This window comes from Siniperca chuatsi, linkage group LG6 (genome assembly GCF_020085105.1).
Source record: "Siniperca chuatsi isolate FFG_IHB_CAS linkage group LG6, ASM2008510v1, whole genome shotgun sequence".
Taxonomy (NCBI): Eukaryota; Metazoa; Chordata; class Actinopteri; order Centrarchiformes; family Sinipercidae; genus Siniperca; species Siniperca chuatsi.
This window is the reverse complement of record NC_058047.1, coordinates 6,908,733-6,935,786: the sequence shown is the minus strand read 5'-3', so window position 1 is coordinate 6,935,786 and position 27,054 is coordinate 6,908,733. Positions and strand designations below refer to the sequence as shown.

Genomic DNA, 27,054 nt, shown 5'->3' with positions numbered 1-27,054 from the left:
AACTTGATGACTAAATGGTGGACAACCTTAAAATGTGCAACTCTTATGCGAGGACATTGCAGGTGTAATATCTTGCTTCCCTGTTTTCACCATGTATAAATGTAACGACACTGCCAAGCAGGATGGAAAAAACATATGCCCCGTGTGAGGCTCGAACTCACGACCTTCAGATTATGAGACTGACGCGCTGCCTACTGCGCCAACGAGGCTCTGCAATTCCATTAACAAAAATATCTTCATATAGTATGAAACACATATTTTTGTCTGCTAGTGATAAAGTCTGATTATGAAAGGTTATAATCTGGTTCAGGACGGCAATCCCTAGATCCGCACCATTACCACGCCGAGGTACGTCTCTGGTGCGCCGAGTAGGTGGAGTCTGCACACCATTTAAATGGCGTCTCAGCCTGCGCTTCGCCGGATGCCCCGCTCAATTCAAGCGGAAAGCGTCTTGTATACCGCTATTGTGGACATTACTGTCCATGCTGACAATTATTTGTCAACTAGGAGAGCTACCATGGCTTTTATCGTGTAGGCCGACATTGTTGTTTGTTTGTCAGCTGACAATTACGTGGTTGCTGCCTGACTGACAGATTACACTCAATTTAAACAGTTTTCCCAGCCCTGGCATGGATGTATTATTATACATCGATGGACATGCTAAGCGGTGCACCGGCGCACTGAAGTGGAGCAGACACTTGTCACCTGTCGGTCAAGCAAATCCATCATGTGAGAGCCAATCGCGTTGCCCTTCGAGCTAGCCAATCACAGCACAATAGGGTGGGACTTGACGCAAAACGGGTGGGGAAATAACGCTGCTGCGGCCCCTTTAACTCCAATCTCCCGCGTTCGAAGCTAAGCGGAAATAGAAAGCCTTCTTTTCTCTATTTAAGCGCGCCAACAAAGACTGTCACAGGACGTTTATCTACTTCGTTCACCGCACCGGCTCTACTATCATACTGAAAAAAAGAAAAGAAAATGCCAGAGGAAACGTCCGCCGCGTCAAGCTCTGGAAGGTAAGACTCGCTTATAATTTGTCACTGTATAACGAACGATGGGAAAACCACTGGTGCAAATACAGCTAGCTAGCCTTTAGCTAGGTATTGCAGCTAACGTTGACGGCATTGCGTGATTATTACTGGTCAAAGTTTTTCATACTTAGAATTACAGTGATTATGAAAGTAACCGGATGGTTCGCTAGCTGTACCTGGCGGTGGCTGCAGGCGCTACTAACAAACATCACGATCACCCCCTCAGTGGTAGGCTAGTTGGCTAACAACCATACGGTGCTAACAATAATAAGGTGTTGTTAACAGCTTAAACTATGAGTCAACAGTAAAAGTTAAGTGTGTCGGCTCCGGGTGATCTTAAGAATCAGGTCAGGTGGCTTGTATTGGCATTGACTAAACTCAAGTTTGAACTGCGCTGACTCTTGCAGTGTGGAAGAGAAGCCGTGCTCATCAGCAGCAGCAGCTGCTGCTGCAGACAGGTGAGTATCAATACAGAAAACTCCGCTGCATCTGTTCTCATTTTTAGTCAACATTGCCCTAATATGCAAGTGTTTTGTTTGTTTGCTTTTTCCTCCTGCAGCTCTGTTGACGTCATGGAGGAGGCAAAGAAACTGATTGGATCAGGGAACAGGCATCTAGTGATGGGAGATGTTGTTTCTGCTGTCAGTGTCTTCCAGGACGCCTGCAGCATGCTGTGAGTGGGGAAAGCGTTGTCACTGATTGGACACGCAAAACAATTTTTTCACTGTCAATATTAATGTTTTTTTTGTTGTTTTTTTTAATAAAGACAGTTGGTGTAACTTTGTTATCAATCTGTAACATTCACTAACTTTCTGTGGTTATGTGTGTGAGAAATGGAAAATTATTAGATTCAACTTTATTGTCACTACACATGTACAAGGCAACAAAATGCAGTTTAGGTCTAACAGAAGTGCAATAAGCAAGTGCAGGATATAAAGTGTATGCATAAATGCAGGATAGAGCAGAGTTATGAAAATATTTTACAAGTGGTACTATGGACATTATATACAGATGGCATTATGATAAACATAAGTATACTGATAAATATGCACAATAATTAAATTGATTTACCAACTTCACTTCATGCTTTTCAAGTTTGAGTGTCAAATGCATATTGAAATATAGTTTGAACCGTACCTCAGCTTGTAACTGCATTCCTAAACTTGTTCCACTCGACACTTGTGCTGTCTTGTCTGCCAGGGCTGCAAAGTATGGGGACACAGCAGATGAGTGTGGTGAGGCCTTCTTCCTATGTGGGAAGTCCCTACTGGAGCTTGCCAGGTTGGTTAACTAATTGCTCTCATTAAACTTATTTATACTGTATCTTAGGTGGTGTTACTGTAAGGTAAAGATACAGAGTTGAGTAATGTTGCATCACTATATGATGATGTGGGTTGTTTTTTATTTTTATTATTTTATCAAAGTTCTTGCATTGGCTGTACAAGGGCAAAGTGAGTGCTGACTGGACAATTGTTAAATTGGGTTCAGCAAATGGCTCTTTATTTACTTCACCCTCCTGTCCTTGCTCTTTTAACAGTACCTCCTGTTTACTTTGGATAACCTGATGGTCTTCCTTTTTGTGTTTTGGTGAAGGATGGAGAACAGTGTCCTTGGTAATGCCCTGGAGGGAGTCCCAGAAGAATCTGAGGAAGAGGAGCAGCCTAACAACTCAAATATTGAGAGTGCCGACAATCTTGATGGTCAGTATCAAGTATTTTTATATATATTATAAAGGTTTGCCTGCTTAAGGAAACAGGGTCAGAAGTGATTTCAAATGGATGTAGACTGATATTTAGTCTAGAAAAATAATGCTATAGTATATAGTGTAATAATGATGTTTGATTATGTTTCGCCAAAAGGAAATGTCTCGTGTGCTTTCGGGTATATTTTCTTAAATCCCAGTTCTAGTAAAACGCCAGACTTTAATTTTCAGCATGGCACTTGTTCATCAGCTGCCATGTAAATACAGTAACAAGTTACATTAGTACAAGTTTTTGGCACATGTAAGAAGCAAAACAACAATTTACTGTTTGTTTTCTCATCATGATGGCTTAAATGCAAAGAGGTTGTTGAGTTTCCCTCCTCCCATGTCCAGTCATGACCAAACGGCATTTGAATAGATTTTTTTCTTCTCCCAAAATTAGTTGTGCTTTTTCTGGCAAGTGTCATAGAACTGACCATGGTATTTTAAAAACTGATCTAATGTGAAACTATTTTTCACATGCCACTCTGGTTCAGAAAAAACTAGAGATGAGCTGCGAATGCAGGTGTATAATGCAATGGCAGAGGAGGAAAAGACTGGGACAGTTAACACCAAGCTGGAGTCTGAGGCTGGAAAGAGCAACACCGAGGTGAAAAAGGAAAATGGCGAGTCCCCAGTTGAGCATGTGACTGGATCAGAGGAACCCTCAAGTTCCCCTGTGAATGGAAAAGAAGAGAGTTCAGTCCAGAAAGCTAAGGTGAATGGTGTTGAGAAGAGCCCAGTTGCTCCTGTGAACGGTGTGGGGCAACAGAACGGCAAGGAGACCGAGGCCAAGCCAGAGGAAGGAAAAGATGAGGAATCTAAGCCAGAGGAAGGAAAAGATGAGGAATCTAAGTCTGAGGATTCTAAGTCAGAGGTTGAACAGGACAATGAGGAACCAGAGGGCAGTAGATCTTTGGATACAGAGCACTATTGTTGTGGATGGGTGGCGCACAAGCTTGGTATTTCTTAATATAAAACCACATTAACAGGTGTTACAAAAGGTGAAGGGAAACTTACTGGAGCAAAGTTTACTGGGAAACAGTTGTCAGCATTTTTTAGCCTTCAGTTTCTTAAGTTGCACTGTAGAAAACTTATGATCTATCAATCTAATTATCCTCCTGTTGCTTCAAAAGATGATGAAGATGACGAGGATGATGATGAGGATGGAGAGAGAAATGGACAAGATAAAGTGAGTTCCCATACATGGCAGTCTCTTGGACATAATTGTGGATATTTGATTTTTGACATATGCCTTCCCCACCTTTTCAGGAAGAGGACGAAGTTGGGAATTTACAGTTGGCATGGGAAATGCTGGAGGTAGCTAAAGTCATCTACAAAAGGTAAAGGCAACATTGCAAGATGGAAGTTAATATTAAAATAAGAAGCGGCACAATCAAGTCCATCGACATTTAAGAAATGATTAGAAAGATTTATACTGAACACGTGAGTTCAAGGTCTCTTCAAAAGTCTGGTCCGCTCACGCAAATCCAGGCTTGATACTGTTAAGGGCCCTGCTTGAGGATGTGAGACAATGAGGTAAACTTGTCTGCAGTTAATTTCTTATTCGTCTCCACAGAAAGGAAAGCAAAGACGACCAGCTGATGGCAGCCCAGACGTATCTGAAACTCGGTGAAGTCAGTGCTGAATCAGGTATGCTTTATGCAGCAGACTGAATTTCTAGGATGGACTTGTTACTTTCACCTGGTGGCCCACCTTTCCCCTCCTGTCAAAGACTAGTTTGATCTCAACTACACCCTTACTTTATTCTGCCATGGCCTTTTGTGGAATCTTGGATTGGCACCTCACATAACATTGAGTGATTTTTGATTCTGTTAATCACCCCTCTAAATAGTTATGTCTGGGGCCTTCAGTGTTTTGCGGTTTCTTTAGTTTTTCTCAATAATTGCTGTGAGTAGGATGTAATGTTTGTGTGTAGGGGCTGAAAACAACTACATGCACAGCTTAAACTCAACAGACCAGTGACATGAACATAAGTGTTGCAAATTGACCCTGTCTATCATAGAACATATTTAATTCTTTCTTTCACCACCAGAGTGACCACTAGTACCACTGCTGTGTTTTTTTATTTATTTTTTATTTTTTTATTAAAAATGCTACAGTTTAGCAGCGCTAAATGCGATCCTATTGTCCAAAATCGGAGTCACACTTGTTCCCTTCCTTAGGTAACTATCCCCAGGCGCTAGAAGACTTCCAGGAGTGTCTTACCCTGCAGCTGAAGCACTTGCCTCCACACAGTCGTCTGCTGGCTGAGACCCACTACCATGTCGCCACTACTCTGTGTTACATGGATCAGTACAGCCAGGCCATCCAGCACTACAACAGCTCCATAAAAGTCATCGAGACCCGACTGGGTAAGAGTTTTCTTTCTCTCGAGATGAGCATGTTCAGAACTGTTGCAATGATGTGCACTTAGGCGCTTCTTAAGTGTGGTCTCATTTGTAGATGAGCATAAATTAACTGGCAGAGTGTAGGGAGTGTATCATGTCTTCAAAAACTATAATGCTCTTCTCAAAAGTTGAACATCAGATCATGCCAGCTGAGGGACTGCACTGATCCATTTTTTTTTTTTTTTTTTTTTTTGTTGGACTGATCAGTCATTGTCTGTGTATAGCCATGTTGCAGGAGGTCATAGCTGCAGCAGATGGGGCAGCAGAAGAGAAGAATGAGATGGAGGAGCTGAAGCAGCTTCTGCCTGACATCAGGGAAAAGGTTGAGGATGCCAAGGAAAGCCAGAAAACAGCTAGCGCTGCCTCCCAGGCTATCCAGCAGACACTAGTGGGTACACAGGACAACAAGGAACAATATACACTGTGTAAAGGGTGAAAACCACCCAGGTTTGGAACTATTCTCTTTAAACATGACAGTGCATTTTTGTATATCTTGGCTGGCAAGACTTGGTGTTGTTTCCAGTCTACAAATCCACCTGGAAGTTAATGGCGTGCAGTATAGATGTACAAAAGCTATCAAAAATGGCAGCTTCAGCTCCTGGCTAAATCACTAACCTCTTGCAGGGCGGAGCCTCAACCTCATCAGCATTCCTATGTGAAAATGGGGGCCCTTCATCGTCTTCAGCATTTGCAGAAGCCAGCCAGGTAAGGACGTTGTATTAGTGCACCTCTTAAAACTCTTTAATGCCCTGCTTACTATGTAACATAAATGAATGCCTTTTCTAAGCAAACAAACCAAACTTGTCTATTTCAGATCCCTGTTAAACCATCCAGCAGCGCATCGTCTTCCAAAGCAGCCTCAGACATCTCCCACCTCGTCAGGAAAAAGGTGAGGCTCCCTAATCTCTTCCTGCCAGTTTCCACAATTTGTGTTTATGGGAGTATGTGATTGCAGACAATTTCATACCATGACAGATCAGAGGCCAGTCAAAATGTGGTGATTTTGCAGTTATTCTTTGGCTTTATTCTGCTCATTGAAAAACAATCCTTTTTTAATAATTAAAGAATAAAAACCTTCACAGCTGACTCCATACTGGAGCTATAATCTGTATATTGAAACTGGCCATGTACGCTCACTTTATGTTGCAAGGTCTGTGTTCTTTCCTGCTTTGGTTGTCGGATGGTATACTGTTCTGAGACTGTCATACTGTAGTTTGGTTTGTTTGACTTCTGTTAGTTCCCTCACTGTAGTTGTGGCATGTGTATGTCAGTGGTTGCGTTGTGGTACTGCTTATTGCTATAAATTAAGCTTTGATACCGGATTTGTGTGCATAATACATTAGCTTATGTGTGTGTGACCTTGACATAACTAATTAGTGACAGGTCCCTTGGTGTCTGCATTTGGTTTCCGTCTTCTAAATGTCAACTTTATTTTAAAAAGGCTGCTTGCATTGAATACCATCATGTACAGAAGTTTTCAGTCTTCTCTTTCCTCTCCCTTTGTCCTGGTTTTATGTTTCTACACAGAGGAAACCAGAGGAGGAGAGCCCAGTAAAGGACACTGATGCTAAACAAGTGAAACAAGAAGCCACAGTTAATGGCAGTGGTGACTCTAGTGCCAGCAACGGCAATGGAGTCCAGGATGGAAAATCACAGGAGGCGAGTGATAGGCTTATGTCTTATGCACTAGATGTAGTTAGTTCGAGGGGATATCCATAGCCAAATCTTGTGCAATGATGGTTTAACTCATTTGAGTTGCTTAACATGATGCGATTGTGTCTGGAACTTATTTTTATTTGTTTAGTTGCAAGTGTAGGCACAAGGCAAAGGTAACTAGACTTTACAGCTTCTCGTTTTCATAATCACTTATCCATAATGCCTCCTTGAAGTGGCTTTCATCCATATAGACGCAAACAATACTGGTCATTCAGAGCTTCTAACTAGATATGCAGCATCAGCTGAAGATTTTCTCTTGGTGAGATAGGCAGGCAGAACGCTGAATCCTTAATGTTTGTGTGAGCCTTTAAATTATTATTTATTTTTTTCTCCCTTCTGTTTCCTCTAGTCTGCCAACCAGTCATCCTCCGTCGGGTCTTCAGCGTGACTACTCTCATCTCTTTCCTGATCTTCGAAACCAGCACAGCATGCCTGTCTAGCCCCTCCACCTCCAACACTTTTGTTTCTGTAAATAAGATCCATTTTCACAGATTTGTCTGTCCAGTTTTGTATACTTGAAGTAAAAGAATAAAACATTTGCAGATGTAATTTTGTATCACCAAATTCTTTAGCCCTTCAGGGAACGTGAAACTGCACACACTTGTGGCAAGGACAAACTCACTATATGCTGACTGCAGTTCCTGTTTAGAAGAAATGAAACGTGCACTGATGAGCTCAGTGTCATAGAAGACATTGTTGGTTGATCAAAACAAAACCATTTGAAAACACAACCATAGGTTCTGGGAAGTTGTGACGGTTTATTAAAACATCAGTGAACAGTGGAAAATGCCCAATTGTGAGAAACTCACTATAGTCATCATTTAAGGGTTAGTTGCAGCTGTAAAATTTCAAAAAACTTGAGGTACTTTTGTCAAATGCACTGATTGATTTATTTTAACTCTGGACACTGTTAAAATCATCCCTGTGCTGCTACACATTCATGTAAGACCAGTCTTGGAAAACAAAACTGCAACAATAAGGAAAGTAAATACCTTCATAATCTAAGAAGAAAAGGGGAGAGAGGAGCCTCCGCTTACAGTTCAACAAACTAATCAAAGTTTGGAAGAGCATAATTGCTCAGGTATCTTGTTACATCCTGATTGTAGAGATGTTTTCAACTCTGACTGGCCTCTGTGGGTGGAGGGTCTTGGTGATCAGTGAAGGACAAAAGGGAAGAGAGCTGCTCCACTCCTGTGGGCTGTGGAGCTGATACTGGCTGAGGTGCATTTCCGTGGATAGTCGCAGAATGTGACACCTGTATTGAGAGGCAAGGTAAACCAACAGCACCGCATTCAAGCATTTTATTATTTTTTTTTTTTTATGAAAGACAAGTAGCAGACACTCAAATGCCTTCAATGCAAGAACAAACAAAACATCCTTAGGTGATACTTTTCAATGTTCTACAGTGTAAAATTCACTCGTCCTTATGGTTTTCTGCCCGTACTGCCAACTTTACAGTATTCGCCATGGATTATATTTTCAGTATTAACAGTCAGACATTTTTTGCCTAAAATGACAAAGCATCTTTGATAGTCACAACTGGATTAAGGTTAAGCTTAGAGCCTTGTGCATAACTAATAACATAATTCCATTGCAATGAGTACTCTCAACAAATGAGATTTTTCTGTAATTTAATTTTTTTCTCTCCCTGATACACCTTTAAGTCCCTGTTCTGCATCTTACCACAGATGGATATTTATAGTGGCCGGTGCTGGTTGGGTCAGGCTTTGCCAGAGTCTGAACGTCTCCATCCCGTCCGTTGACCAAACGTACACACAGCTCCATGTTGCCCACCTTAAGTTTCCAGAAACATACATGCAGTCAGGTGTGTCAATTACTGCCTTGCGTCACCCTCTACCAAAAAGGTGCATCAGCCTCAATCCCCCATTTAGATTTCTGCCTAATTAGAACATCTGATAACTTAAGCAGATAATGGTTAGTACTGTTTATGTAGCAACTGCTGCATACAGGTATTTACTCAAAATAACTCTTGGGGTCTTTATACCTGGGGTACTGAGTTGAGCTGGGCAAGGCTTAATGATCTAATAGGCAGGCTGCGCACTGGCAGCCTCCAGTGGCCACTATGGAGCTGTTGGTGGAGAGAAAATATTAAAATGTTATGACATATACCATAAACCAGATTATTTGATAATGGGTTAATTAGACACATGGTTAATGTAAGCAAAAATAGCAGATGGCAATTTTAGACTTGTATGATAATCTGATAGATGAATGCTAAACTCTGCCAGATGGTGCAATCAATCTATTAATTACATTTTATCTTGAAATTATTAAAACTTGGGTAAAGTTACCATTTAGTCGCACAGCCTTTATACACCACTGGTTTTTGATTAATAGAAATCAACAGCATGATATTAACCGAGCTGAGGCCTGACTCTGTCATCTCTCTTTACTGAATAACAGTCAACAGTTAAAAACACCGGGCATTACAAGGGCATCACAAATTTCTAATTAGTATAGAATTAATTTCCACTTTTTTTTTTTCAGCAGTATACCGCATGTAATTATACATTTTTATACCTGGTTGTATTGGTCAAAGAGATCCATTCGTGTCCAGCCGCAGGACAGCAGTTTGAAGACATCCTGGTTGTGAACATCCAGATCTCTTGCTGTCTGCACCTCTACCACTAGAGAGAGGGAGGGTGATGGCTGGATCCTACAGGGGGGAAGGTTTGCGTATACATACTTTTTTAGATTTTCTTTGTGATAATGAAATGACCCTCCCCCGCATAATAACCCTTACTTGAATGTTTCTACTCCTTCATATCATTTTATTTTTATATATTTATATTTTTGCTGATTTTTTTTTTAATTGTTTGTAATTAGTCAATTTTATTGGGGCCATACCCTCCATTATTTACCAAGCCTAGTACTGAAGTCTTCTTCTCTAGGTGCTGCTCTTACCTTGGTGCAGGCTGTTTGACTGACAGGAGGGCATAGTTTCTAGGGGTGAGGCTGTGGGTGTAAGGCAGGGACACTCCCGGCAGGCACTGGACAGGGGGCAGTGGAGTCGGTGGTCCTACCTCCTGACTTTCTGAGTAGAGAGCTGCCACAAGGCGCAGCGCCCTCTGAGAGACATCAACTCCCAGCACCAGGTCATAGAAAACCACAAAACCAGCTCTGAAACACCAGAGGAGATTTTTTTAAATTCAATTTAATTTCAAGAAAGGTAAGTGGGCTGAAACATTGACAGTTCAGTAGGTGATTTAATGCGATTTGTAGACATTTTGTTACTTATTTGTGACTATGGGCTATTTGAGAGGATTTAAATGTACAAATAACTGCATGATGTGTACTCAGTGTGTAGCTAAACTCAAGTTTGATTCAGACATGTAAATTGTCTGATATACTGTGGATGATGTGGAGAATTAAACTGACGCAGGGTCGTATGGGGCCGGACCCAGAGAGTCCAGGGAGTCCAATGTGCATGTTCCCAGTGGAGAGGAGAAGGATCTGGCCTGGAACTGAGGGACACACATAGGTACAGTATCTGAATCAATGTCACAGACACTATCAATGATTAAGGATTCAGAAATCAATCATCAAACGACATGATTAAAGGCAACTGGAGGCAAATTACTTCGAAAATCAGCTAAAATCTGTCCAAAATATAAAAACAGCCATGTTCTTTTGGAGAGTCGTGTGAATATTTCTGACTACAACTGTAAATTATGTACCAGTGAAAGAGGTGCATGAATGTGAGTCTTGGGTTGGAGTGGGAGTGGAGGAGGTGGAGGAGGCTGTCTCCTGGGCCTGGGAGCTTCTTTGCTTCTCTCCATCTCTGCCTGTAAACTGGCAATCTGCAGGAGGTTCTCCCCCTGAACCAGCTCAAGCTCAGTCCTCACTGCTGCTGGAGAACACACAAACACAAGATGTCCTCTGTGAAGACAACCACCCTAACCTGTGGGACTACTACTGTTCCACATATTCTTGGTGTCAATGACAATGTTCAAGCAAGTCCAGGGCCTTTCACACATTTAATCAGTCTAAAAATCACTCCACTTTAATGACCACACAAGCTGAGTCGGTGGAATTTTGTTTTTGGTACAGCATGGAAAAAAAATGCTCAGTACACAATTTCAGCAGCATAGCATATAAGCAACATATTACACAATAAATAATAAAATAATCACAATATTCCTAGACAATGAATTCAACTCCTAGAGCTACATGTATCACAATGCAAGGTGCAAAGATTAGAAATTAAGAGACAGAATTCAGTCCTGCACTACCAAACTGTTACAGATGTAATAAGGATACTTTCAATGATGGCTGTATAAAAATGTAGGATGATTCTGTTTCACTTTTACATTTCTTACATTTCTTAAATGTACCTGTAAGACCTAAAATGTCTTTAATTACTGAAATTGCTTGAAATTGGGACTGTACTACTTAATTTTAGCTAATTCCATACAGCTAACTTTTTTTTTAAGAGCTTTGTCTTTTATTTGTGAGAACTCTCCAACCTTCATAGTTATGGTGTTGCCTCCTGGCCAGCTGTATCCTGAGGATCTCCTCCTCCAGTTTCTGGTTCTCCTGCTGCACAGCCAGCAGCTCCCAACTTGGACCCTGCCAAGGAGGCTTCACCTCTGGACACGAGGACAACAATGATGTGGCTCAGGTCCAAAAGGTAATTTACCCACGGTTTTATGCCATAAGTGTGGAGCGTGTACCAAAAATTAGAATCATCTTGTTGCTGCTGGACACAATGCTCCAATTTGGGATGTGTGTTTTGCATTCAGTATGTTTTGTTTGCTATAACTGATCATGTGAAAAGAAATGTTGGACCAGAATCTAATAACCATGGACTTAGTAGAGGAAATCAGTTTTTAGAGTGGAAAAATCAAGCTGAGTAAACTTAATAAAGGCTTCACTGAGCACAGCTGTGTTGACAAAGAGATATACACTGACAAGCACTACATATTTTCTTACTCGTACTCTTGCCAGCTGCCACTGGTTGGTTCTTCTCCAGACTTTGGGCTTCTGCCTGCAGGTCAATCATTCGTACCACAATGGCTGGATCTGACCCACCTGACTGGATGTATGCCTGCCGCAGGGCTCTGCAACAAAGAGACCTGATTTACCCTCATCTAACCAGGCAGCTCAGTAGAACTAATTCACATGTAAACAACCTGATTTTCTTAATGGCAACCAGACAAATGTGTGTGTGTGTGGAGGGGGGGGGATCTGCACTCCATCTTGTTTTTCCTGCCAGTAGAGTGTTTTTAAAATAAATAACCATTGAAGGATGTAGGTACATACTTTATCTGGGTAGAGAGAGGCCCATCCGCACAAGAAATTAACTCGTAGCTGTTATGATGCATCTTTTTATTCTCCTCTGGATCTGGCTGAGCAGCAGGTACAGAGACCTCTCGCACACTAAAAAGAAAAAGAAAACAAAAACACAGTACATCATCTAAATTAGATAATATTGTGACATCTGTGGTAAGTTTTGCAGCCATGATCCATCCTACAATGGGAAATACAATTTGTTCTACCACAAATGTTGCAACCCAGGCATAATGAAATACATAATCGATGCTCTAAGTCATCCATCAGCTAGGGGAAAAAAACATTTCACTAAATATTCATCTTAGAGGCAGAGCACCACAGAAGCCATAAGTTCTTTTTGTATGTATCTGTGCCGATATAATTTACCCTAACGTACACGTACACATTAAATAAACTCTTTGTTGTCTCCATGCCTGCTCTGGCAGCACAGTTAGTGGTTACAGACTGAAATGGTGCAGGTTTGATCCCAATTCACCAGTCAGTGCTGAAGTCTCAGCTGTCATGTATGCTGTTAATGTGTCTTTGAGCAACACACTTAAACACTAAATGCTCTATCACTCTTAGCAGTGGTGGAAAGTACATTTACCCAAGTACGGCACTTACGTACAATTTAAGGTACTTGTACTTTCCCTAAAGAATAAGATGGTGCTATTTTATATTTTTTCTTATTGTCAACAAATCCTCTCTCAAAAGACCAAAACCAAACAATGTGTTAGTCCGTCTCTCAATACATTGACTCCCGTACCCTGACTGTGGCTCTCATCTGCAAACCCCTTTCATTCTTAACGATGATGTAAATCTTTTAAAAACAGCTTTCATTTTTAGAAACAGCTGAGTAATTTCCTTAAACAGCTCGACACTGTAGTTTATGGTGAACGTCACTCAAATTTTCAGCCGCGGATTAATACGTGCCGTTAAAAAAATCACGCTACCAGGACAGTATATCTGAGACATTTTCAAACTGAAAATGTGAACAGCTTATAAATTATGATGCATTGTTAAAGGTTAAACTACCCAACAGTATAAGCCCATAAAGTAGTTAAAATCAGCTTAACCTTGAGCTGCAATATCAAAATGCTGTTAACACACCACTGCATTAGTTATCATAATAATACTCCACTAATATAATTTATATATATAAAACCGTAACACTCTGAAAGTGTCCATTCTGCATAATAAGTACTTAGTATTTACTGCTAATACTTCTGCACTCTTACTTTTAAGGATGTAAACTCTTGATAAGAACATCTAAAAGCCTGACATATACACATATGCGTATACACACTTACTGTAATGCATGGAGATGTTCAGTGAGTTGTTGCAGTGTTTCCTCGTTTCTCTCCTCCTGCTCTCTGAGCTCCATCAGCAGACTCTCCAGGTGAGTTGTGTTGCTCTGCTCAGACAAGACACTTACCTGATGGGCCAGCTCTGGCACACACACAGATTCGCACTGTCAAAGAGCAATCTTTCACAACAGCATTGAGTGTCTTACAAGGACTCAAGCGGTTTATTGTATTTGTTCCTCACCGTCTCTCTGCTGCTCCAGCTGCTGGTTGTGAGCATGTATCAGGGCCAGTTGGCGCTCGTGGAGCGTTGCCATTTCCCTCATCTCCTTTAGTCTCTCACTGTGACCCAGTGGACACCCACTCACCTTAAACCCATGTTTAAAAATGAGTAGATTCATGCACAGCATTGGCTCTTAAACATGTTGCACCCTGGAGCAAAATGATTCATTTCTTTTGTCACCCCAAGACCCAGAGTCATAAAAATGTACTCTTGTACCCATCTTGACCTGTTGACTCATTCTGACACCACTAGCTGATGACTTAATCCATTATTTAAGAGACACACTCATAGCACCTTGACATACTTTAAAGTGCTCACCAAGTACCATCGGCTGAAAGGCTCAGAAGAGTAAGAAGGAAAAGGTGAGGAAAAAAGGCAAATTAACATAAACATAGAGTCCACCTCAGTATCTGTGGTTCTTTTTGACCGGTTTGGCAGATTTTCTTCAATGGACATCCTCAACTTGTGAAACTGAAAGTCAGAAGAGAGAAACTGTTTTTTATTCCATATTTATTTTTACACTTAAAATGGAGCTTTGATAAGAATTAGTTTAAAATACTTGCATTTGTATATATGTATGTCTGTATACTATAACACTTAATCTAATTTGACTGAGATAATGAAATCCAAACATGCATTTTTAATCAAAGACCATGAAATGCCTGCAATGCTTGGTAAAATGACAACTAAAATGAACATGTATACACAAAATGTTGCCCTGACAGCTTCACCTGTTGGTTTCTTATGAATTAGCTTATAAATCTCAGGTAAAACAATAATGGCTCACTTGGAATTAACAAGAGGATAAATGCTTCTTGTTTTGTCATTGTGTTTAAGATGTTGCCATTGCTGTAGTGCAGGATAGATGGAGTCTGGTTGGCTGGTGCTGTGGTTCAGTTTTACCTCATCTGTGAGATCTTGCAGAGCAGCACTCTCTGTCTGACTGGTTGCTGGTATGTCCTCTGCTTTTGCTGAATTTGGTTTGGCATCAACACTCCTCCACTTGGTGATGTTCCTTCGTTGACCTCTCAGCTGCACACACAAAGACACATGTAGTGATTTCCATTGCATCTGTTTCTCTGTGGTGGAATGTAACTAAGTACTCAAGTACTGTACTTAAGTACAAATTTGAGGTACTTGCACTTTACTTACTTTACTATTTCCATTTAATGCTACTTTATACTTTTACTCCACTACATGTCAGAGGCAAATATTGTAGTTTTTACTACACTACATATGTCTGACAGCTTTAGTCACTAGTTACTTTGCAGATGACACTTTCTGTCCATTGAAAGCCATGTCAACAACCATAAACATCTACAGCAGTAAAATGCAACATACACATTAATTCACCAGTAATATTAATCCAAAAACATCATGTATAATGGTAAAAACACAGACAAGGGCGATTGTTATGCATAATGAGTACTTTTGATACTTTAAGTAAATGTTGCTGATAATACTTACATACTTTTACTTAAGTAACGTTTTGAATGCAGGACTTTTACTTGCAGTGGAGTACACCACAGTGTGGTTAACTAGTACATTTAGTTAAGTAAAGGATCTGAATACTTCTTCCAGCACTGCTGATTCTTAATCTCAATGACATGAGTTGCCCCATAAATCAGCTAGTTTCTACCCTAGTACAGTGATAAAGAAAGCATCCACCCATAAACAGAATTCACTTCTATCATTTCTATCTTGGCCAGTGACAAATTTAACTAACTACACTGTTATATCAGTTTATTAGTTAGACCCATACAATCTATGCAGTCCAACAGCTGCAAAAATTGTGCAAAAATATGTCTGAAATACCAATTTGTTGTGCAAACACACTGTAGTTCATTTATTTTTCATTTTCCCCTCATTCCCCCCCCTTAATTTCCACTGCATTTTTTGACCTATCAACATGGCAAGCAGATCCTGCTACAACAACAATTCTCAACTTTATAGGAAGCTCATGTCTTCATTATTATAAAGCCTTTAACAAATATAGAAATAACATTTCATGTGCATCTCCTGCAAGAATCATGCCACATTCCCCGTGTGCTCACAGGTAAATGCACTCCTCCACTTCGATCACATAAATTGCTTCTCTGGTTTCCTACAATGAAGGGGTTGTTCACCTAATCCACCTGCTCAGACCTTGCTCTCCTTTACTAGATAAGTATGACTCACTTACCTGAACAAGGTCAGGGGTTCTTGTCTGTTTAGGGTCAACACATCCAGTTTGGTCTCTCATGAGAAGTTCAGAGCTGTGTCTTTGAACCCGAAGGTGTCCTGCCATGCTCCCAATGCAGAACAGTGCTTTGTGTTTCTCAAGCAGCCCAGTGGAGCGAAACACCATGTTGCAGTCTCCACAGATCAATTCCCTCTCCATCTGGTATCAGAGCTGGTGTTTATCAAGAATGAAAAAAGTCCACAGGGAGCTGAACTAAAGTATGGTTAAATATTTTATTAATAGCCTTCACATAAACTGAAATACTGTAGGAATAACACACTTAAAAGTAGTAGAGAAAACAATGTTAGGTCCCCAAAAAGTGGATGCAAAGCAGATTCTCCAAACAAAAACACAAACTCTCCTCTTATTAATCTAAATTAAATAGAAGGATTGTTTCACTTAAAGGTTGTAAAACATTTTGTTCCTTAACTACTGTATGAGCTACTGTATGAGCTACTGGCTTGTATGTTTGTTGGTAACCATGTCAGTGATTCTGTTGTAAGGGTGTGGTGAGTTCTTCTGAACATATCACCCATTACCCCTGCCTATTTTATAAGTAGTGTCATTTTATATTGTATTTGAATGTGTGAAAAGTGCTTATTTTACAGAAAAAAGTTCTCAGTTTCTGTACTTTCTACTCCGACCACATTAAGCTAACACTGGCCATATGTTTTCTTCTAACCATTTGAATATTCATAACACGCCTTTTTTTAAATTTCAGACTGCCTGATGTTGTCTCACCCTCGAGTGAGCACTCTGGGAGGCGTACTGCAGCTGTGCAGTGGAAGTCTGGCTCCAAAGCATCAACAGAAGAGTATATTCCGACAACTCTGTGCAAAATACAGACAATAATCTGACCTTAGTGACAAAAAAACAACAACACCTACATGATAAAACTCACCAGATAACAATAGTCATCAAACAATGTTCTGGTCTAGTCTTGACTACTTTTGAATGTTCAGACAACACCCATTCTCTGTCCCATTGTCTGACAATATGTATTCCATCATGTAGTATACTGCAGACTGTGTAATGGAAAGTCTGTACAGGTTTTTAGAACAGGACTCTACAAGGACAATTCCTAGCAGGTCAGTTCCTTTGAGAGGACTTTCTCCCATCTAGCTGTTTCACAGACAGTCTTCTTAAATGTGCTCAGATCTGGAAGGAAAACTTGTGTCTCCCACAAGCCATTCACATCACGAAACTATGACACAATCAGCTCATCGACATTGCAACATGTAAATGTGATATCTGATTTCAGCATTAAACAAACTGAAGAGGCATATAACAATACTAGGTATATTAAATGTGGGTCTGTTTCTACGTCAGGCAAATTCAGCTCAATTTTAAAGTTACTTCTGCTTATATCTGGTCAGCTTGTGTTGAACACACAACTCCCAAATATCAATAATCTCTTTTGGGTTGAACACAATATACACACTTCATACACACTATTGTTTCACTGAATACATCTGAGAAAGTCTTGTGGTGAGTTTAACTGAGAAAAAAAAAATCTTTTTGGACCTTCAAAACTTTCTTGTACCTCTTCAGTTTTCTCCCTTACGCTATTCAGTGAAAATGTTGCAACCTTCTGACAGCCGTGTGTACAACTTTACTGTTATACTGAGGATTGTAGCAACTTCAGCACTGCAAACTTATTTTTGTCTCCAGTTGTCTTTATTAAATACTCCTGTGTGCAGTGTAACTTCTAACATGCATCTCAGAGTTCTCTACAGAATTGAAACTATAGAGATGTACTTGATATGTAAAAGTTTAATCTAATTATTGAGTCAGGATAGATCAGACCAGTGAAAGTGCAGGAGAGAGGGGTTGAGAGGGATTAAATCAAGAGTTAGGGGTTCCTTTTGGAGTTTTGCAGGCAGACATGAAAATAACATTTGGCTATTATTGCTCCCCCCCCCTCTCTCTCTTTCTCTCTCGGGTTATATCATTGTGTGCAGGTGTGGTTACAGGTTTATGTACTTAGGCTAGTGGTGATGATGGATCTTTCAAGCAGACAGAGCAGTTGGAAAATAGGTTACTATTGCTCAGTTTGAGCTTTATTGGCAATGGAGCAGATGTGATGTCAGCACAGTCTCTTCTGTACTCATGGTGCTTCCTATGCATTGTGTTTGAAAATACAGTTATTACCATGTTGGCAGGTTCCTTTCATATGTGGCTTTATCTTCTATGTCCTCTAAATTAATTTGCATTCCGGTGTTGTTATGTGAATTTATGCCCCTTAAAAATTTGGGGTGAAGCAGACTCTTTAACTCTTTTTCAAGAAAAGTGGCAGCAGTGTAGAAGCTAGTGTAGAAGTGAGTGAATAAGTGAGTATCATCACATCAAAATCTCTAAACAAATATAGAGTATTTACCTTAATATAAAGTCAGACATTACTGAGCTATGAAAACTGATTTAGTGAAGTTTTAAAATAATCCCCCCAAAGTCTTTAAATATATGTAAAATTACAACGTTATTTTCTTTTTCTTTTTTCTGGGGAAGGACCCCATATCCCTCTTTCTAATTGTGCCCCTCCAGAAGTTTGGCTTACATGATGCCCCTGCTTTCACCTTTCTTTCAAGCACCTCTTTCATTTCAAGGTGTACTGAGGTGATGTGTATTTTGTGGAATGTCCTATCTTTCCCTATTAACTTTCTCTGCATTTAACTGCCTATAGCAGGTTGTTCTGAAGCAACAACAGGGTCCATAAGATAGACTGCTGCTGCTGAGAGCTGAAATATTCAACATCCATCCACACCTCTGACAGACAGACAGACAGACAGAGAGAGAGAGAGAGAGAGAGAGAGAGTTGAGGACTTGAACTCCTTTCTTTCTCCCACATCTCTCCTCCTGCTTTGCAACACATACTCACACATGCCATGTCTGTTGCTAAGCAACTGTAAAATAAAGCGGTAGGCTCTGAAGTCAGAGAGAGACTGAGAGGAGAGAAAGAGAGTTCACAAGTACCGCAATCCACTACTGTTTGTTTGGCTCTGTACATGATCCCACCACAGCTCTTGATATACCATCTGTGGATCTGCAAGGACTTGTGACTTCTGGTTCTCTGTCAGGCCGACCAATCAGCACTGGCTGGGGGGGCGGGCCCAGTGGTTCCCTAGGTTACCTGTATGATTGACGTTCAGCCTCCTGCAGCGGAGCGCGCGGCAGTGTATCACTGATGCTCCTGCTTCCCCCCGGAGACTGTGGAGAAACCTGGAAGAGAGGAGAGACAGAGAGAAAACACAAGAGCAAGAGGAATGCTGATTACTTAAAGTCCTTCGCTCTCTTCCCTCTGCTCTCGTTACTGGAAAGATGAAAGCTGGAAGAAGCCGGGTGAAGGGAGAGGAAAGGAAGGATTCCTGAAGAAGGGGGATTTGTTGGTAAGAAAAGCCCCACACCACTTTTCTCTGTCTGTCTAGGCTTTACCACTCACCTGTCCTTGCCTGCACTGTGAATTATGGGATAGCAGGTAAACAGGGTTTTTTTGGGGGGCTGTATGTTATGTGTGTGCGTGGGTGAGACAGAGAGAAAGACAGATTCTCTGCATGCTGCGTGGCTGTAGTGTGGCTTTGGTGTTACTGTATGAAACCTACATTACAGTGGATGCCTGTTTTACAGTATCATTTATGCAAAGGCTTTAACTGAGTCAAGAGCTGCTGGTCTATATGGGACTACAGGAGCCAGAGTGATTAAAATGACACTGTACCGAGCTGTATCAGTCATTTCAGAGCTACAGTTACAGCTGAGGCCAGGATTTCTAGGCTTGACTACTGTATCTGCATAGGAGGAGGAGTATTAATTACATAACGCTCCATCTATACTCCTGTATCAGGGCTGTGCAGCATCATACTGTCCCACAAGTCCAGAAAACCTTCACTGCTACAATCATTTGGCGGAGTGTGTCTGATTTCTACTGTAACCTAGAAAGACATAGAGTGCTGTTTTTAGTGGGATAGTCTGAACTTTAAGGGAATTTTTGTGTGGACAAATCATCTGTATGCATGTCTGAGTAGCACCCTGATATCGTTGAGGAGGATTTACAGTGCTTAATTAGTGTGGACAGATGTGTGAGTTAACAAGTGGGCAGGTGTAAAAGCTCTTGATCCCCATTACAATTTGGAAAGATCATAAAAAGAGAAAGTGAGAAACAGGTCATGCATTGGATTCAATTCTCTGTAAGTGCACGGCATTTGTACCAACCCTCTGTGCCACCAGGTTCCCTAAAACATCCATTAGTCACCTCGGGTCAGGCGACAGCTGGCTCCTCCGTGCCCTCAGGACTCAGCTGTGCACAATCAGGGACTTGGCTTCCTGCTCGGCTGCTCTCTTGCCGGGAGTCCTCTGCCTGACCACCTGAGAATGTCTCAAACACTTTTAGGCTGTTTTAGATCAGGTGTGAAAACTTTTATCTGCAGTAAGGCTGTGTTTGTTTCTTTTTTTTTAATGAATGTTTTTGTCCTTCTGTTGGGTTTTATGTGATTGGGGTTGGACTGCGGAGAGCAAAACTGACCTGGTATAGACAATTTTCCCAAAACCCAATATCTAAAAATTTCATTCAGTGACAAAGAGATTTTGACAACTGAGTTACCCTGTTGGGACCACATTTTATTATTTGGCTTTTGCTTTGAGGCCTCCCTGCTGTCAGACAGATGCAAACCTACAGATGTGCAATGGGAGTTTCTTATACGCACATGTTTTTGTACATTTGTGAAAATAAAATTTTCTGTGTTTTAAATAATATCACAAGTTTAGGAAGGCACAAAAGACATTTAATCCAAAATGTAATTAGTTTTGGATTATTCTTGCATCTCTTTATTGTCAGTGTTGTTGATACATGCACTTAACACATACATGTAGAACTGAAACGATTAGTTGATTATTTCATCATCAGAAAATTAATTGCCAACTATTTTGATAAATAATTGTTTCAGGCATTTTTTAAGTGCTTCTCAAATTTGAGGAATTGCTGCTTTTTTGTCATATTTGACAGTGAACTGAATATATTTGGGCTTTAGACTGTTGGTTGGATAAAACAAGCAATTTGAAAATTGTAATGGGTATTTTTCAGTGTTTTCTGACATTTTATACACAAAACGATCAATTGATTTATCGAGAAAATAATTAGCAGATAGATAATGATAAGAACTGTTAGTTGCTGTCCTACAGACATACAACATTTCATCATCCATATAACAGATCTTTGCCTTGCTTTAGATCCTTTGTATTAATGTTAACAGTCTCTAAAATACTAAAACTTAAAAATACTCAAAATCTCATATTTTATTAAATATATAGATCATTTTAAAAATGCATTGAATAAATACTCAATATATGGAGCTGACTTTTTTATAATAGGTTTTTTGAAGAAGATTTAGCTGACTCTGTCCATGATCGCATACTCCTCCTCCTGAATGGAGACATTTTTGTTCCAACCATCTTGATGTTAACTGACTCACTCTACTCATAAAACTCTGCTCCATCTTGTAAACTGGAAGAGAACTGACTAACATGGCAGCCCAACAGCTTTTTCGATTTGTCATAGGTAACCTAAAGCAATTCTGTAACCAGTCGGAGCCAAATAATTTTATGAAGCTGTATTCTATTATTTTTATGACTACAGGTCTGAAATCATTCCACACAATGAATTCAGATCCTCACTGCAGATAAAAAGATCTATCAGCTTAGCCAACAGCTTAGATGGAGGCTGCAGGCTTCCTGTTTGCTATCAGTGAGAGGTAATCAGATATTACATTACAGTAGCTACCATTGGAGGTGTTTGGCTCTCTTGAACTACTGCCTGTCTGCCTGCCTGCGTAGGAGGAAACATCTCATCTTCACAGCTCTGTCTACTGCAGACATAATGCTTTGGGATTCGTTCTTGCTTCATTAGACTGTATGCAGAGCAGTGGCAGGGAAGATGACAGAGCGAGAAAGGGGAGGATGAGACCGGCCAGGAGCCAGATTTGAGCCCACAACATCACAAGTACATGGTATTCACCTTAACCCACGGATTCACTGGGATGCCCCACAGCTGAGAGATTCTTCTAACCAAGTATACAGTAACATCAGTAGTTCTGTGATTACAGCACTGAGTCCTAGTAAGCCTCAAATCTCTCCTGACTGGGGCCGACTGGTAAAGGTTTAGTTGAAATCAATCATGTTTTAACACAGCCTGTAAGATCACAGGATGACAGTGTATCAGTGACAGTTTCAGTGACAATGTGTCAACAGGAGGTGCAAAACTGTAATTAATGCCAAATTCTTTTGTAAAATTATACTGAAATGACTTGTTTTAAAACTAGGATTAAAAATCTTAAAATTGAACCAACGTTGTATTAATAGTGCACTCATACTGGTACTATGTGTCTAAAATAATGTTTGTCCACTAATCATATTACAAAATTAAATAGAAAGTTGCCATCTTATTCACATTACACTCATGAATACATCCACACACATATTTGTACTTGTGAGAGCCGTTACTGACCCAATGCATTTCTAATCCCCTAGTTTAGCCTAACATTAGCCATCACCGCTACATACCTAATCCTTTCTTGCCGATAGTTAGATGAGAAGATAGATACAACTTTTATGTCTGCATGCTAAATATGAAGCTACAGCCAGGAGACGATTAGCAGGGGAAAACAACTAGCCAAAATGTAAAAATGACAAGTTGTGGCAGGCTAGCTGTTTCCCCCTGCTTCCAGTCTTTATGCTAAGCTAAGCTAATCACCTGCTGGATATATATTAATCTTTGAACCTGCAATAACTGACTTTTTGGCCACTTTGAGGCAGCGGAAACAAGTTGTAAACACAACATTGACATATCATCACCTTTTAAGTTCATACTGCAAACTTGTTAGCAAACAGTTTCTCATTTACACATCCAGCAGTCAAGGAGCAACATTATCCTTCATGCCCCCAAGTCGCCAAAAAATTCAGTTATTGCAGGTTTAGGTTCTAGTGGAGACTGGAGTATGTATTAACTTTGGTGGTGAAAACCCCACTTTATTGTGAAAACTGTATATTTTGGCCTTAATCTGGAGCATCAAACAATACTTGCACAATACACTTGCAAATAGAAGAGTTAAAAAATGAACAATTGCATATGAAACCAGCAGCCAATATGTTTAAAAATAAAATGCATGTGTCCATGAATGAATAAGATATGTGATAATGTGGCTTTAGACCAATGAAACTGCAGAACTGACTGAATCATATGAGGGGTTTTACTGCTGTAGGATGATGCTGACAGTGTTTGGTCTATGCTCAGGAGAGGTGCATCATGGAGAGTTGCTTGTGCATCATTTTATACACCTACACATGTATAAAATGATACACAAGACATCTAGAATATTAATATTTTTTGATTAGCATGGTGCAGCCAAAAAAAAGCTTCATTACTGGAACAAGCAGATACAGAAAATACTGTATGTATTCAGGAGAAATTTAAGGAGAAAATCAAGAGTTTAAGAAGTTAAACTAATGTGAGGCTCCAGTGTGGCACCTGTTCCATACTGTGGTATAGATATATGGATTCCCTCTCAGCTGACAGATTCCTGTGTGGAGGATTTGAATGGTTTAATTCTGTGTCCGACTGGTGTCACTGTCTGTGTGTATATTTTTACACCCAAATGATTATCCTGTCTGGTTTCAAGGTTACACAGTCTTTCTGAAGGCGATTTGGCCATGATGACACCCTTGTGGACCCAACTGTATCACACTCATGCAGCACTGTGGCGTTCAATTTTAACATCCCACAAACAAATGTACTTGCTAAGAAAGATCATCCAAGACTCAGCATGAAGGCTTCAACTGTATTTGTTGCATGGCAACGTTTGCTTATTGTACGTCCTCATGGAGTTTCAGCAGTTTGATTGCTAATGGGAGACACTGGTGACACTCTGGCCTGTGTCAAAGTCTGAAACTGTAATATTTGGACTACTTAGCTGAGGGGAGTTTGATTTGATCTGTCTGGCTGAGGAAGAAGTGTGTAGATGTTGAAACACTGCTGTTAATTGTCACTAAAAGGGATTTTGGTGCTTTTTTTTTTTTTTTTTTTTTTTACTTCCTGGGTTGTGCACATTGATTTAATCTGCACATAAAAACAACAAAGTTCCACATGACAACATCTCCTGATTTTTAAAAACATTAAGATTGTTGCAACAACTATACGATATAGCAAGATGTAAATTACGAAAAAGAATGCGAGCGGCATTTTACACGTTATGAAGACACCAACTTCTGTGTAATCTTTACTATACTGATGCCTCCAAGTTCCCATTAAGTCCTGTGCAACCGGTACTCCTATGCTGGATAATACTTGATTTGTGTTGTGGATAATTGGGTTATGTGCCACCATGTGAGCACAATACAAACTAAAATAACAGAGATCTTAAACCTACATTTTGACACAGGGTCCAATTATAAGACAGGACCAATATATACAATAATACACTATGGACCCGTCACCCGTGCACAGTCCTTAAGTCATTTATCAAATGACCAAAAATTGACATGCAGTAAACCTGGGACTTTTGGGGCCTGCCCATGTTGCCCTGTTGGTCATGCAGCCTTGATTTGGGGAAGGAGATGTCACCCCAGATACCATCTTTGTTTGGATTAGGAGTTGCAATTTGAGAAACAGGTAAAATTTTGGGGGGGGTTCTAGAAATACCTTCAAACAGCAGTAAGTGTTGATAAACAACCTAATTGGCTTTAGAGAGAAAAACAGATGCTCTATGATTGTAATGTAATGATAAGACATGAGAGGCATAAACTGAGGCTACAGCTTCATTGACTCTGCTGTTGCTCCTGTTAGGGCGGGACAATATACACATTTATGGATGTTTTACGTTTATGGAGATTGGTTACATCAGCAAACTGCCAGCATAGGTATACCCTGAAGAGAGGTCTAACCAGCCAGAATAACAGAAAACATTTGTAAACCAATCAAATTAAAGTAGGTCCAGTTACAACTGGAGCACCCTGACCTACATATACAGACAGACAGGTTAAAAAACAGACATCATACAAGACAAACAGACAGAGACAAAAACTGTTAAAAAAAGATGAGGTTTTCTGTTTGTGAATGAACTCAGAAAAAGTGTAGATGAAATATTTCCTCAGTAGTCTGGTTTCAGAAAGACTGCCCGTGTGTGTTTTGTGTTTGCTTGTCTGTCTGTATAGTTACTGTATGGTTGCATCATTCTCAGTACGAGTTTGAAATGGTGAGAAATGAGCAGAGTGGAAAGAGCGAGAGACAAAGGAGGAGAAAAACTGGGAGAGACAGATTAGAGAAACAAAGCTCACCAGGTTTCCACAGATTTGTTTTTTACATATTAATGGCAATATTTAAAGATATTTAAATAATCTGTCACAAATCAAGAAAACAGCATGAAGAAATGATGACACAACTAGAGAGAGTGACTTAGTCAAATGACGAGCTTTGAAGTGTTTCCATTATTAATACAAAGGAATGTTAATCTGTGATCAACTAACAGCCCATAATCAATGTCTCTGATTGTCCTGCAGCTTCCGATAACCAGTGTCTGTCAGATTCAATGTTGTTAGAATAAGGAATCAGAATCGGTACATTCATGTGAGAATCCTTGTGTTTTTGATGTTGTTATGTTTTGCTATGACATTTCAGACGCAATTAATCTCACACATGTGAAATCATTTTGGCCTGTTCATCCCTGCCTCTCTCAAATTCTTTTGTTCTTTCTTTTTTAGTATCTCCAGTGGTGGAAGAAGTATTCAGTACTTAAGAGTACTTAAGTAAAGTACTCGATTAAAAGTAAAAGTCCTGCATTCAAAATCCCACTCAAGTAAAAGTACAGATGTATTATCAGCAAAATTTACATAAAGCATTGAAAGTAAAAGTACTCATTACAGAAGCATCAATGTGTAAGCAGCATTTTACTGTTGTAGCTTGAGGTGGGTCACAAGATAAATCTGAGGGGGTCGTGAGATGATTTATGCGGTATGAAAGAAGAAAAAACTAAGTTCTGCTGGACAAATTTCTAATATTTTTTACCTCTTTGTGCCTCAAACAGTTATTTAAATGAAACCAGCTGAGAGGTTTAGAGGGAAAATGTCTCGTTGGTGGAACTGCTAACAACTTACAGACAAGTTGACAAGGGGCCCCAACACTGTTTTTTTTTGTTTTTTGTAAGGGGTCATAAGCCAAAAAGGTTGGGAACTACTGATTCTTTAACAAGGCATTATATTTTATAAGATTATGTTTTTTAATGTAAAATGTCCATTTAAAAAGTAACTAGTAACTACAACTGTCAGATAAATGTAGTGGAGTAAAAAGAACAATATTTGCATCTGAAACGTAACGGAGTAAAAGAATAAAGTACCATAAATTGGAAAAACTCAAATACAGTAAAACTACCTCAAAATTGTACTTAGATACAGTACTTGAGTAAATGTACTCAGTTATTTTCCACCACTTATTATCTCTGCACAGATTTGTTTCCCTTACATTTTCAAACTGGTTTTGTATGCCAGTGCAGGTATAGTATAACAAACATTCACAGGTGCAGGGAGGCTTTTATTTCTTTTTTTCTGCCATATAAACGTAAGAACATGGTGCCTCTCCATCAGGGGCAGTGCCAGCGGGGTGGGCTACTGGGTATAGACCCAGGGAGACGACACAGAGAGACGAAAAAACAACTACAAACAACTGAAAATTACCACAAAGAGACACAAAATGACTACAAAGAGATGCACAACATCTACAGTGAGACAAAAAACGACCACAAAGAGACAGAAAAGTCTGCCACACCCCTATTCAAGAGTGTCGAAACTCGTCCCTGCTCTCTATGCCAGGTTTTGGCTTTAGTAGATGGCCAACAAAGGCCTCACCTTATTTCATGAGGCTGAATCGTGTTGAGATTAATCTTTTTCAAGCAATGGAACAAAGGACAGTTACATTTACAGCCTTGCAGGTTCTTTGTTTATATCATCAACTGTCACAACAACAAACAAAACATTTGTTATACAGGAAAAAAAAAAATCAAACAGTTTCCACCAGACTTAAAC

General features: G+C 40.0%; 3 protein-coding genes and 1 non-coding gene across 13 annotated transcripts in view; 2 read left to right on the top strand and 2 right to left on the bottom strand.

Moving 5' to 3' along the window:
• Positions 1-136: 136 nt before the first annotated feature.
• On the bottom strand, positions 137-209 carry trnam-cau. The gene has a single exon. It is a non-coding gene; the product is annotated as a tRNA-Met (tRNA).
• A 620-nt stretch (positions 210-829) lies between these two features.
• Positions 830-7,448, top strand: LOC122877690 (nuclear autoantigenic sperm protein (histone-binding)). Of its 4 annotated transcripts, XM_044199581.1 has the most exons (16): positions 833-1,016; positions 1,439-1,489; positions 1,591-1,704; positions 2,232-2,312; positions 2,625-2,731; positions 3,270-3,584; positions 3,615-3,677; positions 3,909-3,964; positions 4,045-4,115; positions 4,352-4,425; positions 4,959-5,147; positions 5,408-5,571; positions 5,808-5,888; positions 5,998-6,072; positions 6,711-6,842; positions 7,249-7,448. In XM_044199581.1, exons 1-16 carry the CDS (start codon positions 979-981, stop codon positions 7,285-7,287), a joined length of 1,650 nt encoding a protein of 549 aa, XP_044055516.1. In that variant the 5' UTR covers positions 833-978; the 3' UTR covers positions 7,288-7,448. The 4 variants fall into 4 exon arrangements, with proteins under 4 accessions (XP_044055517.1, XP_044055516.1, XP_044055515.1 ...); XM_044199580.1 differs by having other exon boundaries at positions 3,270-3,677; XM_044199582.1 differs by lacking the exon at positions 6,711-6,842 and having other exon boundaries at positions 830-1,016; positions 3,270-3,677.
• A 185-nt stretch (positions 7,449-7,633) lies between these two features.
• Positions 7,634-16,437, bottom strand: ccdc17 (coiled-coil domain containing 17). 6 transcript variants are annotated; one of them, XM_044199574.1, is made up of 15 exons: positions 15,961-16,437; positions 14,682-14,810; positions 14,181-14,249; positions 13,740-13,863; positions 13,502-13,640; positions 12,183-12,299; positions 11,859-11,980; positions 11,387-11,509; positions 10,598-10,770; positions 10,299-10,384; positions 9,825-10,040; positions 9,441-9,576; positions 8,905-8,988; positions 8,583-8,693; positions 7,634-8,154 (listed from the first exon to the last, which is right to left on the bottom strand). In XM_044199574.1, the coding sequence occupies exons 1-15, from the start codon at positions 16,156-16,158 to the stop codon at positions 8,014-8,016; spliced, it is 1,968 nt and encodes a 655-aa protein (XP_044055509.1). In that variant the 5' UTR covers positions 16,159-16,437; the 3' UTR covers positions 7,634-8,013. The 6 variants fall into 6 exon arrangements, with proteins under 6 accessions (XP_044055509.1, XP_044055507.1, XP_044055508.1 ...); XM_044199572.1 differs by having other exon boundaries at positions 11,853-11,980; positions 15,961-16,436; XM_044199573.1 differs by having other exon boundaries at positions 10,598-10,767; positions 11,853-11,980; positions 15,961-16,436.
• Positions 16,438-19,002: 2,565 nt separating this feature from the next.
• lrrc7 (leucine rich repeat containing 7) overlaps positions 19,003-27,054 on the top strand; it is a 126,901-nt gene continuing 118,849 nt past the window's right edge. For both annotated transcript variants that reach the window (XM_044199831.1, XM_044199832.1), the window contains exon 1: positions 19,003-19,382. The gene's annotated coding sequence lies outside the window, so the exon portion shown is untranslated. The remainder of the gene's footprint in view (positions 19,383-27,054) is intronic.